Here is an 18,165-nt window from a genome sequence, read left to right on the forward strand (position 1 = left end):
AGACAATTAACTTCACTACCAAGACCATCAACCAGAACAAGAAACTTCAAGAAATTAAGCGCCAAAATTTCCCTAGAAAATAAAATATGAAAAAATTACAGAAGAACAAAGGACCCCAAAGTGAGAGCCCAGTCCCTTCTGAATGTTTTTTTAAACAAAGCCGTGAAAAACTTGCCCTTTCCTAAATATAAAAAAACAAGTAGAGATCGCCGAAGGCGGGTACATTTCGGACAAAAAAAAAACATAATCAGTCTTACGTAACAAAATGTTCACTTTCGCTAGTAACCAACATGCAACGCACAGTTTCGTGATTAAAAATGTCAGCAGAAATGTATTAAATCGAACTCTTCTTTCACACCTTGTGGCACTTCTCAAACGTTTTGGAACCGAAATATTACAATAGTAATAATTTTTATTGGACCACCGAGCAATAGGACTGATCGCGACATCCAAGCCCTAACTCTCTTTATCTCTCTACACAAAATACGAGAGAGTATGCTAATTTCTGATTGCCAGCAAAACATCACAGCCAATCGGAAAGCAGCATCAAACCCGGTGAATCCTGCGCAAATACAATATGTAATCAAAAGTATCCGCACATCTCGCTGAAAAAGACTTACAAGTTCGTGGCGCCCTCCATCGGTAACGAAGGAATTCAGTATGGTGTTCGCCCACCCTTAGCCTTGATAACAGCTTCCACTCTCGCAGGCACACGTTCAATCAGATGCTGGAAGGTTTCTTGGGGAATGGCAGCTCATTCTTCACGGAGCGCTGCACTGAGGAGTGGTATCGATGTCGGTCGGTGAGGCCTGGCACGAACTCGGCGTTCGAAAACGTTCCAAAGGTGTTCTACAGGATTCAGGTCAGGACTCTGTGCAGGCCAGTACATTACAGGGATGGTAATGTCATGTAACCACTCGGCCACAAGCCGTGCACTATGAACAGGTGCTCGATCGTGCTGAAAGGTGCACTCGCCATCCCCGAATTACTCTTCAACGGTGAAAAGCAATAAGATGCTTAAAAAATCAATGTAGGCTTGTTCTGTGATAGTGCCACGCAAAACAGCAAGTCCCCTCCATGAAAAACACGACCACACCACAACAGCACCGCCTCCGAATTTTACTGTTGGCACTACACGCGCTGGCACATAACGTTCGCCGGGCATTCGCCATACCCACATCCTACAATCGGATCGCCACATTGTGTATCATGATTCGTCACTCAACACAGTGTTTTTCCACTGTTCAATCGTCCAACCTTTACGCTCCTTACACCAAGCGAGGCGTCATTTGGCATTTACCGGCTTGATGTGTGGCTTATGAGCAGCCGCTCGACCATGACATACAAGTTTTCTTACCTCCTGCCTAACTGTCATACCACTTTCAGTGGATCCTGATGCAGTTTGGAATTCCTGTGTCTGGATAGATGTCTGCCTATTACACATTACGCCCCTCTTGAACTGTCGGTGGTCTCTGTCAGCCAACAGACGAAGTCGACGTGTACGCTTTTGTGCTGTACGTGTCCCTTCACGTTTTCACTTCACTACCACATCGGAAACAGTGGACCTAGGGATGTTTAGGAGTGTGGAAATCACGCATACAGACAAACGAGACAAGTGACACCCAATCACCTGACCACGTTCGAAGTCCGTGACTTCCGCGGATCGCCCCATTCTGATCTCTCACGATGTCTAATGACTACTGAGGTCGCTGATATGGATTATATGGCAGTAGGTGGCAGCACAATGCACCTAATATGAAAAGCGTGTGGTTTTGTGGGTGTCTGGATACTTTTGGTCTCGTAGTGTGTAAAGAACCATTCAAAATTTGTCACTGAATCAGAAAATCAGTAAATTAAATCAAATAAATTTTGAAACCCACAAATATGAAATAAACTCCCTCTTAACAAAACTATTTTACCGAAATTTTAATCTCATTTCCTCAGTACCATAAACTGACGAAATACAAGGTGTACAACTTTGCTTCCACCATTTTTCCCCAACATTTGAGGCTTTAATGAAACAAATTGGTTTCACATGAATCATTCAAAGTATTTTCCATCGCTGGCCACTACTTTCTCCAATCTTTCGGGCAGTGTACGAATCCCGCGTCGAAAACATTGTTCTTCTTTGCAAGCGATCCACGAATCGATCGAAGTTGTGACTTCTTCATGAGATCGGAAGTGTTGGTCTGCCAGGCCATGCGCCATTGATCTAAACAGGTGATAGTCAGAGGGAGCAATGTCTGGAGAATACGGCGGGTGGTGTAGGACTTCCCATTTTAACGTTTACAAGTACGTTTCGACCTCTTTTGCAACTTGGGGTCGAGAGTTGTCGTGCTGCGAAATCACTTTATCGTGCCACTCGCTGTATTGTGGCCGTTTGTGTTTTAATGCTCTGCTCAAACGCATTAATTGCGTTCGATAACGAGCACCTGTGATTTTTTTCACTTGGTTTTAACACCTCATAGTACACGACGCCGAGTTCGTCCCACAAAATGCAGAGCATGAACTCGGAGCCGTGAATATAAGGTTTGGCCATCGACGTGGAAGCATGGCCGGGGTATACCCATGATTTTCTGCGTTTAGAGTTATCGTAATGAACCCAGTTTTCGCCCCCAATCACAATGTGATGCAGAAAGCCCTTCTGTTTTTGCCTCTGAAGCAACTGTTCACAAACACACAAACGTCGTTCAATGTCTCTTGGTTTCAGCTCACACGGGACCCAATATCCTTCTTTCTGAACCACGCCCATAGCCTTGAGACATTTTGAAATGGCTTGCTGTGTCACTCCCATTAATCATGCCAATTCTTCTTGAGTTTGACGAGTGTGTTCACTCAGCAATGTCTCCAATTCTGCATCTTCGGAAACATTCTCTCTTCCACCACTATGCCGGTCTAAGAGGTTAAAGAAGCGTTGAAACCATTCACGACACGTTCTTTCACTAGTAGCGTCCTTGCCATACGTACCTGAGAGCATTCGATGAGACTCAGCCGCTGTTTTCTTCATACTGAAACAGTAACTACTCCCGCAAATGACGAGAATTAAGCTCGTAAACTGACATTTTGAGTCAAGAACAACTTTATGATGCAGACACACATCGATTAAAAAAAATTGTTCAAATGGCTCTGAGCACTATGGGACTTAACTTCTGAGGTTATCAGTCCCCTAGAACTTAGAACTACTTAAACCTAACTAACCTAAGGACATCACACACATCCATGCCCGAGGCAGGATTCGAACCTGCGACCGCAGTGGTCACGCGGTACCAGACTGTAGCGCCTAGAACCGCTCGGCCACCCCGGCCGGCACATCGATTAATGTTTGAATGAGGTTATGTTGAACGAGGTCCAAGCTAACTGCCTGACGTCAGCGATCTGTTTCTTTCGACCGCTACTTACCGTTGTAGCCAGCTATCGGCAAACATCGGAAGAAAAGTTGTACACCTTGTAGTTTATAAGTTCCTCCGGTACCAATGACAGACACACATGTGATTCTCGAACATTCCTCAAGAGACCAGTTAATTCAATGTGTAGCATAAAATGTACATAAAACATTATTTCATAGTCACACCTTCACTCACTCTGATAACTAAGCACAATTATAACAGTAAGTAGTAAACAATTAGAAAATTACACAAACAGCTAGTGATATCTACCAGATCACATAGGAACTACGTACACTCGGGCATCCTGTCCTGCCAGTGACTCATACTGCAAGTCTATTCAAATCTGTTATGCCCGATCTCAGGAAGAACGGTGTAAGGCCCTAAGCCTCACACTGTCTCTCTATCTGCTAATGCATAGTTTGTCTAGCCGCCACACTAAATCGCCACACTCGTCGCCTACAGCAAAAGGTTAAGAACTTTATTTAGAACTGTAACACCAGCTTGAACCAGTACATTTTTTGTGTGTGCTTTTAGAAATAATAAATTGTTGCTATGATACACTGGTTCAAAGAACTCAATTTTCATCAGTTAATACCCAGACCGGGTGCTAGCCCACTCGGCAGCAGCTGGCCGAGACACAGCCAGCGACAGGAAAGTAACCGATTTTGTAAACTAGTGGCCATTAAAATTGCTACACCAAGAAGAAATGCAGATGATAAACGGGTTTTCATTTGACAAATATATTATACTAGAACTGACGTGTGATTACATTTTCACGCAATTTGGGTACATAGATCCTCAGAAATCAGTACCCAGAACAAATAACGGCCTTGATACGCCTGGGAATTGAGTCAGAGCTTGGATGGAGTGTACAAGTACAGCTGCCCATGCAGCTTCAACACGATACCACAGTTCATCAAGAGTAGTGACTGGTGTATTGTGACGAGCCAGTTGCTCGGTCACCATTGACCAGACGTTTTCAATTGGTGAGAGATATGGAGAATGTGCTGGCCAGGGCAGCAGTCGAACATTTTCTGTATCCAGAAAAGCCCGTACAGGACCTGCAACATTCGGTCATGCATTATCCTGCTGAAATGTAGAGTTTCGCAGGGCTCGAATGAAGGGTAGAGCCACGGGTCATAACACATCTGAAATGTAACGCCCACTGTTCAAAGTGCCGTCAATGCGAACAAGAGGTGACCGAGAGGTGTAACCAATGGCACCCCATACCATCACGCCGGGTGATACGCCAGTATGGCGATGACGAATACACGCTTCCAATGTGCGTTCACCGCGATGTTGCCAAACGCGGATGCGACCACTGCAGGTGGTGGCTCACATCGGTACCAATGATACGTGTTACTTTGCATTGGAAGAGATTCTGTAAACAGAATCTGGATTCATCCGAAAAAAATGACGTCTTGCCATTCGTGCACCCAGGTTCGTCGTTGAGTACACCATCGTAGGCACTCCTGTCTGTGATGCAGCGTCAAGGGTAACCGCAGCCATGGTCTCCGAGCTGATAGTCCATGCTGTTGCAAACGTCGTCGAACTGTTCGTGCAGGTGGTTGTTGTCTTGCAAACGTCCCCATCCGTTGACTCATGGATCGAGACGTAGCTTCACGATCCAATACAGCCATGTGGATAAGATGCCCGTCATCTCGACTGCTAGTGATACGAGGCCGTTGGGATCCAGCACAGCGTTCCGTATTACCCTCCTGTACCCACCGATTCCATATTCTGCTAACAGTCATTGGATCTCGACCAACGCGAGCAGCAATGTCGCGATACGATAAACCGCAATCACGATAGGCTACAATCCGACCTTTATCAAAGTCGGAAACGTGATGGTACATAATTCTCCTCCTTAGACGAGGCATCACAACAACGTTTCAGCAGGCAACGCTGGTCAACCGCTGTTTGTGTATGAGAAATCGGTTGGAAACGTTCGTCATGTCAGCACGTTGTAGGTGTCGCCACATCTGCCAACCTTGTGTGAATGTTCTGAAAAGTTAATCATTTGTATGTCACAGCATCTTCTTCCTGTCGGTTAAATTTCGCGTCTGTAGCATGTTATCTTCGTTGTCTAGCAATTTTAATGGCCAGTAGTGTAACATTTTATGACCTCCTAACCAGAAGCAAATAGCATAGTTTCATCTGTGTGCTTTGGTAGTTTACTTTCTTGAGTTTTTGCGTATTAATTTAGTATTTAACAGTCGCAGTTCTCGCTTTCTTGTTTGCGTCGGAAAGTAGACCGATTTTGTGACGTATTAGAAGTTTCAGATCAGGAGTGAATTATTTAGTGTCACATGTGTGCTTTGGTAGTTCAATTTTTGAATCTCTGTATGTTAATCTAATTTATTGGACACAGTTGGTGTCCACAGTAGAGTTCCATAGTGTGTGTCGATTATCCTTGTTTGTCTATGTAGTTTAGTTTTCCACAGTCTTTAGTATGGATAGGGACTATTATGGCTGCATACGGATGCCAGCCGAGATGGCAGCACTTCACTGTCAGCTCCAGGCTGTGATGGCTTCCGTTACACAGCTTGAAGCTTCAGTGGATGGGCACCACCATTGTAAGCTGGTTGTGCAGATCCAATGACGTCCAGCAAGTCTGAGTCCGCCAATCGGTAAGCACTGGTACGCGGCTCAGTGGCTCCTCGCACTGAGGTTGGTCACTCATCCATAGTCAAGGAGTCAAGGATAGGTCGCCTGGGGGCGTGGCTGGGGGTGAAAGAGTTCCCAGGGGGTCGCACGTAAGGCACCCCTGGTTAGTCTGACAAACAGGTTCCAGGTGCTGTCTGTGGCTAACACTGTCATTCAGCCATATGCAGTCGCTTGTCCAGAGGGTACCTCTCAGCTTGCAAGATCTGGGCAATCACAGAGGGTGGGATTATTGGTTGTTGGGAGCTTCAATGTTAGGCATGTTATGAGGCCCATTTAGGGACATGGTTGCCTAGTAGGGAATGAAATCCAATGTGCTCTCCATATGCATACCGCACGTGGAAAGGGTCCTTCCGGATGTCATGAACAGCACAGGGTGCTACTAACTGCAGGTGGTGGCTCACATCGGTACCAATGATGTGTGTTACTTTGCATTGGAAGAGATTCTCTCTGGTTTCAAGAAGCAAACAAAAGTGGTAAATGCTGCCAGTCTCGCCTATCCAGATGAAAGCAGAGCTCACAATTTGCAAGATTGTCTACAGGAACGAATGCGGACATTTGGTACAGAGCCGAGTGGACGGTCCGAATCAGAGGCTCACGTGGTTCAGCGACTGTGTAGCCTGCAGATTCCTCGCCATTCGTCACGGAGTGGTAGTGTTTGGGTTCCGCTAAGTAGGTCAGGAGTACACTACACGCTGGAGATGGCTACATTGGTAGCAGGGGCTGGGTGGCATGGACTAACCGGCTTTTTTAGGTTAGAGCGTCTCGGTGAAATACTAAACGGACTTCAGTCTCGAAGGATGCTGGTCCAACATAGGAAGAATGTTCTTACAGGAACCATCGGTATAACAGTTGCAAATTGTCGCAGTTGTGTTGGGAACGTACCTTAGCTCCAACCGCTAATAGAAAGCACTCACGCTCAAATCGTTATAAGCATTGAAATCTGGCTAAAGCCGGAGATAAGTTCAGCCGAGATCTTTTCGAAAAACGTAGTGGTGTTCCGAAGGGATAGGCAAACACAATTGGCGGTGGTGTGTTTGTTGCTGTTAGAAGTAGTTCATGTTGTCGCGAAACTGAAGCAGACAGTTCTTTGAGTTAGTGATCTTGGCAACCAGATTAAAATAACAACTGGATCCTTTTTCCGACTTGATATCTAGTTAGTTATATGACTGGGTTCGTAATTTTCTGTCAGAGATGTCACAGTTCGTAGTAATTGACGGAAGGTGGTCGAGTAAAACAGAAGTGATTTGTGGCGTTCCCATGGTAGTGTTATAGGCCCTCTGCTGTTCCTTATCTGTGTAAGCGATTTAGGAGCCAATTTGAGCAGCCGTCTTAGGTATATTGCAGATAATGCTGTCGTTTATCGTCTCGTAAACTCATCAGAAGATCAAAACAAATTGGAAAACGATTTACAAAAGATATCTGAACAGTACGTAAATTTGCAATTGATCCTAAATAATGAAAACTGTGCGGTCATCCACATGAGTGCTAAAAGAATCCGTTAAACTTAGGTTACACGATAAATCAGTCTAATGTAAAGGCCGTAAATCCAACTAAATATCTATGAATTACAATTAAGAACAAGTTAAATTGGAAGGGACATATAGAATATGTTGTGGGGAAGGCTAACCAAAGAATGCGTTTTATTGGCAGAACTCTTAGCCGTTACAACAGGTCTACTGAAGAGACTGCGTACACTACGCTTGTCAAAAATGGCTCTGAGTACTATGGGACTTAACATCAGTCGCCTAGAACTTAGAACTACTTAAACCTAACTAACCTAAGGACATCAGAGTCATCCATGCCCCAGGCAGGATTCGAACCTGCGACCGTAGCGGTTGCGCGGTTCCAGACTGAAGCGCCTAGAACCGCTCGGCCACATCGGTCGGCTACGCTTGTCGTCCTATTTTGGAGTACTGCTGCGCGGTCTGGGATCCTTACCAGACAGTATTAACAGAGGCAGTTCAAAGCAGAACAGCAATTTTTGTATTATCGCGAAATAGGGTAGAGATTGTGACGGACATGATGCAGGGTTTGGGATGAACACCATTAAAAGAAAGGCATTTTTCGTTGCGCGGAATCTTCTGACGAAATTTCAAACTTTCTTCTTCGAAAGCGAAAATATTTTGTTGGCGTCGACCTACATAGGGAGAAATGATCGTCATAACAAAATAAGGGAAATCAGAGCTCTTACGAAAACATATAGGTGTTCGTTTTTGTAATACATACTTCCCATTTAAGGTTGATCTCTGCACCTACTGGGCACTCATTTGCTGTTGGGCTCCTGATGCACAGGAAGCGTTAGTAGCAGCAAATAAAAATTATAAAAAAACGCACCACGGAGGAATTATTCGAACGGGACGGAAATCGGTAGATGTGGTGTACACGAGAAGACAAACAAATTATTACAATATCAGAAAAATTTATTGAGAGAAAAAGATTTACAAACTGAGCAAGTCAATAACGGGTTGACTCACCTCTGGCCTTCATTCAAGCAGTTATTCTGTTTGGCACTGACTGACAGAATGGTTGGATGTCCTCCTGAGGAATATCGCGACAAATTTTGTCCAATTGGTGCTTTAGGTGGTCAAACTCCAGAGCTGGCTGAAGGGCCCTGTCCGTAAACCTCCAAACGTTCTCAACTGGGGAGAGATTTGGAGACCTTTGTGGCCAAGGCTGGGATTGGCAAGCACAAGGACAAAAAGTGGAAACTCTATCCGTGTGCGGGCGAGTATTATCTTGCTGCAGTGTAAGCCCAGGATGGCTTGCCATTAAGGGCAACAAAAAGAGGTGAAAACTATCGTCAACGTATCACTGTACTGTAAGGGGTCCAAGGGTGACAGCCAAAGGAGTCCTTCTGTGAAAGGAAATGGTGATCCAGACCATCACTCCTTGCTGTCAGGTCTTATGTCGGGTAACAGCAGGTTGTAATCCCATTGCTGTCTGGGGTGTCTCTACACATGACTTAGCAGATCATTGGGTCTCATTTCCAAGTGGGACTCAACACTGAAGATAACTCTGTTTCAGTCAATGAGATTTGAGGCCGAAGACGTGTCTGAAAGTGCTCCACACGGCAGTGGGATACCAACGTGAGTGGCGCCCGCTATATGGCCAACAACCAGAAGGGATGGTATGGAGTATCGTTTCCTTTCCTTATGTAAGAAGAGACAGGCAGAGTTAGAACTAAAATGGATGTTGATGTTGATTTAGTCATCGACTGGTTTCCAGCTATGCCTATTCTCAAACCAACCAGTGCTTCAAATGGCTCTGAGGACAACGGGACTTAACTTCTAAGGTCATCGGTCCCCTAGAACTTAGAACTACTTAAACCTAGCTAACCTAAGGACATCACACACATCCATGCCCGAGGCACGATTCGAACCTGCGACCGTAGCGGTCGCGCGGTTCCAGACTGTAGCACCTAGAACCGCTCGGCCACTCTGGCCGGCAAACCAACCAGTGTTTACCAAATAAAATGTTCGTCAAAATAGCAGTAAACAAAGTGTATGCATATGCCTAGAGTTCCAACTAACGTTCGCTAACGAGTCACAATTTAAAAATGAGTTGCTGTCTCACTATACCCATTACGCTGGAGTCATACCATTGCTTTTCATAGCGGACCGCGCTGGTTCTCATCCGTGGCACCTTCACGGCAAAGCTGTACGTTTTGTTACCCTTCATGGCAAGACATCCCAGTCTTTCATTTCATCAATAGAATGCCCACCCACACACGGCGGGAGTTTGTGCTACTTGTCATCGTCCTTGCCATATCCTATCTGGGTCAGCAAGTTTGCTGGACCTCTCCCCAGTTGAGAACGTTGGAACACTATGGGCAGCGCCCTCAAACCAACACGGGATTTTGACGATCTAGCGCGCCAATTGGACAAAATTTGGTACGATGTATCTCAAGAGAACAGCGAACAACTATCTCAATAAAAATCAAGCCAAATTACTGCTTACATAAGGTCACGGTGTGGACCAACCCGTAAATGACTTGCTCTGTTTGTGAAGCTCTTTCTCTTGAATCATCCAATTTTTCTTAAGTTGTAATCATTTGTTTGTTCATGCAGATCAGATCTATGGATTTCTAATTTGGATAACACTGGTCAACACTCATTTTCTTGCCAAGGATATTTGAGTGGCTTTAGGATGGGTTAGTGGTGCTGAGGACGAATATAGCAACCATTGATGCAGTTTGGCTCTAGTTTTTGAGATAATGCATGATTTATTCAAAAAATTAGAAAAAATTGCTAATACTGAACTCGAGCGCTACAAACTACAATGAAAAAAGAAAATAATCTTTATAAATAGCTTCTATGAAAACCTGATAGGCATTTGTCCACGAATAAAAAATAATTGAAAAGTTTCTCTATAAGTATATCATTTTCCGTCCATGACGAACCGCTTCCTGCACGCTTTCCTTTTATAGGTCTCTTCAGAACAGTCACGTTGCAGATTCCAGCAATAATCTGCCATCATATGCCTGTCCCATCTTCCTTTATATCTTTCCTCTACTCCTTTCATATCTTGATGGAACCGCTCTCCTTGTTCCTCTCTGAAATCGCCTAGATTTCGAGGAAATCGATCCAAGTGGCTGTGAAGGAAGTGCAATTTTATGCTCATGTTAGCTCCTAAGTTTTGAAAGTTAGTGAGCATGTTTTTGACCAGTTCCTCGTAATTGGGAGCTTTATGATTGCCCAAAAAACATTTTACAACAGCGACAAAACTGTTCCAGGCCGATGCTTCAGTGACAATCATGACACTTGTAAAATTGGTATCGTTGATGAGCCTGCGAATTTGAGGACCATTAAATATTCCTGCCTTAAGTTTTTCACTACTGAGTCCAGGGAACGTATTGCAGATGTATGTGAAGCAATTACCATTTCTGTCTAAAGCTTTGGTGAATTGCTTCATTAGTCCTAACTTAATATGTAATGGTGGAAGAACAATCTTGTCCCTACTAACCAGAGGTTCATTAATGATGTTTGCTTCACCAACGGCCATATGTTCCCTTGGAGGCCATGTTTTCTGCTTCCAATGTTCGTGCTTTGCCCTACCATCCCACATGCAGATAAAACATGGGTGCTTTGTGTATCCACTTTGTTGTCCAAGCAAGAAGTTCACCATTTTCAAATCAACACAAATCAACCACTGGTGCTGCATATACTGAATTTTCTGCAGAACCATCTTGATGTTAGCATATGCTTCACAAAGTTTTGTTGAGTGGGCAATTGGAATAGATGCGTAACGATTGCCATTGTGTAGGAGAACACATTTTAAACTTCTAGTGGAACTGTCTATGAAGAGACGCCAGTCCTCTGGTCTATATTCCGGCAGCCCCAATTCAAGTAAAAGTCCAGGTATATTGCTGCAATACACTATAACCTCTTCTTGGTTGAAGTATGGAAGAAGGTTTTCTTCTCTCGTCTGGTAAGCTGTTATTTTAACACTTGGATGAAGACAGTTCTTTTCCTTAAGCCTGGATGCTAAGAGTTCTGATGCTTGCTTTGAAAGATTGAGTTCTCGTATCAAGTCACTGAGCTCCTTCTGGTCGAACTGCTGGGGTTGTGTCTCACGTCCTTCGTATTCCGAACCACTACTTGTACATTCCTCGCCGTGCACATCGTCATCTGATGATGTTAGCGTGGGTAATGTTGTGAAGGTTGGTACAGGAACATCGTTGCTGTGCACCACCGGTCTTCTTGCTGACTCCAAATCGGGATATTCCCACTTTCGTTTTTTGAACCTGTTAAAACCTTTCACATTAACAATGCAAAAATAGCAATCATCTGTATGGTTCTTCTGCTCTCGCCATACCATAGGCACTCCGAAGTTTAAGCTTTTCCTTTTTCGTTTTGTCCACTGCCGTAAGCACTCCACACAGCATTTACAAACTTTATGGGGTGCCCACGCCTTGTCTTGATCTCCAAGTTTAATTCCGAAATATGTCAGATACGCTTCCTTCACAAAAGGAGTGATATTCTTCCTGTTCTTTTGAAGAACGTATTCACCACAAATGTAGCAGAACTCATCTGGATGGTTCACGCAAAGACGGCGTGAAGAACTCATGTTTTCCTAAAACAAAATTGCACAAATACTACATATTATGCAGAACTTGCTTGTATTTGCATGTCAATCACATCCAGCAAACATCATTAATTGTTTTGTGTGAAATGAATACTCACCTCTTATTTGCTACGTCACGATGAAAAGGTTCTATCTCCTTGAAGCTGCACTGCACATGTGTGTGACTTTCGACCATCGCCATTTTTCTTGTTTACACTGAACGCTACCTATCGGCTGTTGCGGGGATTACCTCGGCCAACAAATGAATGTCGAGTACCGCCGAATTCAAATCTGCACAACCCTCAGTATCTTCAACACACGCACCGCACAACAGGACTGAACACATGCTGACAGTGATGTTTGCACGATGTAATCCTCAACCACACAGATGCACTCCCTGAGCACAATTGTTTAATAAAGATAGTATAATATCACTAATTAAAAAACAGGTAGCAAATACATTACACCATATATGGACCCTGCAGTCGATATTATCCACATGAAACTCTCATTTCCACAAATAACCTATATCTCAAAAACCAGAGCCAATTTGGAAAAAGTACAAATATACTCGGAATGCGTATCATAACAATATCCCGTTTTCGTTCAAACTTCCCTGGCAACGAAAAAAAAATTTTATTTTGTAGAGCTGTGTAATTCCTTCTTGTTGCATTTTTTTGTGTATTCGCTTGAAAGGAAACAAGTACGAATTTGTACCTACTAGGCTGATTACAATTAAAAATATGAGTATCAATCAATCTCGTTGCATGTGTTCATGATAGCTGTAATTACGTCGTCGATTTATCCCTGTTAAGGAGATTTTTTGATGAAGAATACGACCTTTTTTCTGGGATCACGGTATCTGCCCTCTAAAGAAGTATACGGAATATTTTATCAAGTAGCCTGTGTGACGGCTCGTATGTATATTTCACGTTTCAGTGCTTCACGTGTGTCACTGGAGACCTGAGAAGTTATCTGAAATACAGCAACTATTGAAATGCGAAACAGTCACTAACGTAAATGTCTCCAGTTTCAAACAACCTGAGTGTTGTTGGTCATCGGTAATTAAATTCCTCTTAAAATTTCCTTCTTCGCTGTACTGCGAAGTCATCGTAAAGTATCAATATTGGAAATGGAAATTAGCGTTTGGCGTCATTGGCCGTGAGGTCCTTTACGGGGCAGGTCCGGCCGACTTGGTGAAGGTCTTATTACATTTGACGTCACATTGGGCGACCTGCGCGCCGGATGGGGAACAAATGGTGATGAAGACAACACAACACCCAGTCGCTGAGCGGAGAAAAATCCCCGACTCAGCCGGGAATCGAACCCAGGCCCGTAGGACGGCAGTGCGTCACGCTGACCACTCAGCTATCGGAGCGGACAGTATCAAAAATAACAATAAAGCTAGGCAAATCTGGAGCTTCTACTCCATGTCACGTCCGCCACCCCTACGCATTTCACGCTTGGATATGAATTCAGAAACCTAATTTTTTCTTTTCCTACAGAACTTTCTCACTTCATCAAAGACAATGCGCAGATCATGCAAAATAATCTCCTCCGAACATCCAAGATGTGCCTCGCCTCCCTAACTATACAGTGCTGTATTCTGCGTGCCGCTTATGAGCGCCTAAAAGTTGTAACGTTGCGTTCATAAGTTACGTTACCTGTTCTTCTCTTTCACTCGCACCAGTGTAAACGCTTTTTCACAGATGCAAGCGAATGCCAGCGACATTGACAAGCTGCGTATTGTCTGAGGTCCCTCGTTCCTTGTGCCCGCTTCCATTCGCTCCAGTGTAAACCGGGCTTTATCTGGGCGCATCACGGCTCTTCGCAGAGTGGTGCTTTCCATTTCCGTCAGAGCGGCTGTTTCCTGGTGGAACATCAGTAAAGGTACCCGGGCGTCAGAGCGGCGGCGGCAGGCGCGGCGCACAGTACCTGGTGCCCTCGTCCATCCAGTCCAGCTGGCGCAGGGTGCGGAGGAACTCGCGGCGGATGTCGCCCACCATCTCGAGCGCCGCCTCCTTGGCCGCCTTGTTGAAGTACCTGCGCACGTATATGGCGCCCACAGACAGCCCCAGGCTGAAAAACCAGAGGTACCTACCGTAGTCTCACACTGGTCACTCCGAGTGCCACGCGTGCGCGTGAGCGGTGAAACTGCAGTGGAACATCTACAGGGGTTGGGATTCTATTTCAACTATACGCCGATAATACATCCACTACAGTCATTTTTGAAAGGGCATTGTTCCAATATTGACGAAACAATTGAAGAGCGGTACCAAGTTCTATATACGTAGATACATCTTTCTGCATGAAATGAGCTTTATTCCACATACTGTACATGTGTTTCTCCGACTTTGTTACAGAGACACCATGGACATCATTTTTCAAAGGGCTTTACTCCTGGAATAATGCCCTTTCAGTGGCGATCGTCTTCGCATTCTATCTACATGGGATAGGCAAAATAATGTGAACAGTGGTACTAATGGGATGGTTGTGTATGATGGTCAACAATGCAGATAAGGCACGTATCCTGCTGGACTGTGCGTGTTCAGTACGGACTAGATATCAATACAGATTGTTTACGAGAAGTGCACACTTCGTATTTGCATTCAGAAGCCGAGGTCGACGTGCAATGAAAGACCTAACAGAGTTCCAAAGAGGGCAGACTCTGTGGGCCCGATTAGCTGGCGATTCAGTGACCAAGACTACCAACTTATTGAATGTTTCAAAAGCAACTGTTTCGACAGTCATGTCAGCCTACACAAAACTTGAAAATACATCATAGTGTAAACGTACTAGTGGGCGCAAATCAAAACTGCATGATGCAGATCGTCATACACTAGGACGAGTTCTTTTGCTTGTGCCTTTGTCCCGCAGTTTTCGCAGGGTCGGCATGGTTACAATCGGATTTGGCATGGTCGGTTTGATGAGGTGGCAGGATGCCATTCCTGCCACCACCCGTACGCCCCGGGACAGAATCATTGTACCCCAGCTGTCTGCATCTAGTGTACATCATGAAATAGTGTGGGCGTGTTTCAAATGTCGGCGATACCTGTAACTGAGGCGGGACGTGGGGACCAGCCCGGTATTCATCTAGTTGGATGTGGAAAACCGCCTAAAAACCACATCTAGGCTGGCAGGAACACCGGCCATCGTCGTTAATCCGCCGGGCGTATTCGATCCGGGTCCAGCGCGCCTACACGGGACCAGGAAGCAGCTCATTAGCGCTCTCGGCTAACCTGGCGGGCACATACGCTAACACGAATTGTGTCAAAACAACACAAAACTATGGCGGTTAATGTGACTGCAGAGCTCAACAGCCATCTTAGAGACCTCATACCTATCGAAACTGTCCGCCGAGAGCTCCATAAAGCGAATAATCATGGACGAGCTGCTATATCGAAACCATTAGTGACGACAACCAACGGAAAGAAGCGTAAAACATGATGTCAGAAGCATAAATCCTGGATGGCTGATCAGTGGAAACACGTCATATTGTCCGACGAGTCATCGTTTTCCTTGTATTCAACGCTGGACCGAATTTACGTCAGGAGAACGCCAAAAGAAGTCTACAATCCTGATTGTTTGATACCGATAGTTAAGCTTGGAGGTGGAAGTGTGATGGTGTGGCAGCCATATCATGGTATTCTTCTGGTCCCATCATTACTCTCAAAGACCGTGTTACAGCAAACGATTATGTGAACATTTCAGGTGATCAGGTGCACCCCACGATTCAAATGTTGTTCTCCAACAGTGATGCCATATTTGAGGACGATAATGCACCTGTTCACACAGCCAGGACAGTACAATCGTGGTATGAGGAGCATGCAACTGAACTGCAGCGTCTTCCCTGGCCAGGCAGTCTTAAAGATTATCGAACCCTTGTGGGCGATGTTGGAGTGCCGACTCCGGAGCAGATTTCCGCCTCGATCATCGCTACAGGATTTAGAAGAGCTTCTGATCGAAGAGTGGCATAACGTTCCACTGGAGACTATACAATCATACAATCATTATATACCAGTATTCCAGGAAGAATCGCAGCTGTATTACTGGCAAAGGGGGTTCTAACCCCTTTAATAGTTAACCATTCCTAAGCAAGTACAGGTGTCCACATTATTTTGCCTATCCTCTGTAACGCATACCTGATCCACCTTTCACTTTTCGTAATTAAAGTGGTGTTATTTCCTAGCAGTGTTGTGAGATGTTAAATGTCGTCAAATATTGAGCTGGAACGAAGTGAAAGTGCCAAAAACATTCTGTTTCCCCAAGTTTATGTTGCTTATAATTCTGAAAAGTCTTTCATGGGAACAGTGACTATAAATAGGAACAAACTGCAAGACATATAACGTTTGCTTGATTATATTCCTCATGAATTTCAGGTATGTCTCTGATGGTTTGATGAAATGTGTGTAACAGTGCTGTTCGTAGTCATGATCTTCAAACTATTTTGAAAGTGCTTTGGTTTGGATTACGTTACTGTGAAAATGTATTAGTAAAAAAATAACAAGTTCAAACACTGCTAACAACGTAACTTCACCGTGAAAATAAATAACTTCCTCAAGAAAACGACCTTATTCCAAGATTTTGCAGTTACTTTTTTCAGAGTGACTGAAAAACTTACCAACTGCAATAATGGCAAAATTCACATTCCATTATTTCCTTTAAATACGAGTTCGAAAGCCCATCCTGTTACATTCCATATACTCACTCGCAGAATGTTTTCCTTGGTTCCTGAAATTTAAAGATTTTGCTTAAAGTCCCTCGAAATTAAAGAGCAGCAATAGTTCAGAAGGGAGTAAGACTGAGTTGTAACCTCTCCCCAATATTATTCAGTGTCTACACTGAGCAAGCTGTATAGACGACAAAGCATAAATTTGGGAAGGGAATTAAAGTTCAGGCAGAAGAAACAATTTTAAGTTGTGCCAATGATAATATGATTGTGCCCAGAAAATGAGAAGAAATCTGGTAATTAAAGCTCAGGGGTAAGTGATAAAAACTTTTGAGGTTAGCAGCTGATGCAATAATTCTGTCAGAGGCGCCAAAGTATTCTAAAGAGTAACTGAATGGTGGAGACAGAGGTTTTGAGATGAATGTAAGTAAAGCAAAAGCAATGGCATGCAGTCGAATTAAGCGATGATCAGAGAATTAGACAGAAAATTCTACACTAAAAGTTGTAAACGAGTGTTGCATTTAGGCAGAAAAATATCTGATTATGGTCTACGAAGAATGGAGACTGGTAATAGAAAGAAAAGCGAATCTGAAAAGAGAAATTAGTGTTCTTCGAATGTAAATCTGTTGACGAGGTATTTCTCTGGAGTGTAGCGTTATACAGATGTGAAACACGGACGACAGGCAGTTCAGGTGAAACTTGACTAAAAGAAGGTCTGGCGGACAGGGCACATCCTGAAGCAACAAGGAATCATCAATTTGGTAATGGAGGGAAGTGTGGCGAGGCGGTAAATGCGCTACAGGGAGACGAAGCTCCGAACAAAGTAAGCAGTTTCGCATGGATGTCGGTTGTAGAAGCGTACAGGCACCGACAGGCCCCACAGAGCGGCCTAGCATCGACAGCTTCTGCAAAGAAGTCTCTCGACAAAAGACCAAAACAACAGCAACGAAAACAACAAGAAGAAATGATGAGTTTCCACAGTTCAGGATCAATAATTACAGAATGTATAAACAGTACATTTTTAAAATGTCTCTAAGAGTAGCAACGCTAGAAGTTATATGACAAAATACAAATGGTTTTTAATGGGGAAAGAATTCATTTAAGTAAGTATTAAAAACGCCCTTGTAAAATCCCAAGTCGTAATTAAAATGAAATATTAATATGATTCAACTTACGAACTGTTAAACACGACTTTCTTACCTTCTAACACATCATCAACATACATAATAATAACTTAAAAATATTAAATATCCAATTAGTAAATAAAAACCTAAATGTCAGGGTTACGATAATTACCACAAACCAGGCTATAACACTCCAACATGACGGCTGGCGATCGCGCTGCTAGCTGCGCGGTCTAACGCGCTGCTTCCCGAGTGG

The 18,165-nt window shown here is 44.1% G+C and overlaps 1 protein-coding gene across 1 annotated transcript in view; it reads right to left on the reverse strand.

Moving 5' to 3' along the window:
* LOC124588879 (neprilysin-2-like) overlaps nt 1-18,165 on the reverse strand; it is a 202,233-nt gene that overhangs the window by 77,554 nt on the left and 106,514 nt on the right. Inside the window, exon 9 of the mRNA XM_047131502.1 lies at nt 14,052-14,195. Coding sequence (XP_046987458.1) covers nt 14,052-14,195 — 144 coding nt within the window. The remainder of the gene's footprint in view (nt 1-14,051; nt 14,196-18,165) is intronic.

The sequence above is a fragment of the Schistocerca americana genome, chromosome 2 (genome assembly GCF_021461395.2).
Source record: "Schistocerca americana isolate TAMUIC-IGC-003095 chromosome 2, iqSchAmer2.1, whole genome shotgun sequence".
Classification (NCBI taxonomy): Eukaryota; Metazoa; Arthropoda; class Insecta; order Orthoptera; family Acrididae; genus Schistocerca; species Schistocerca americana.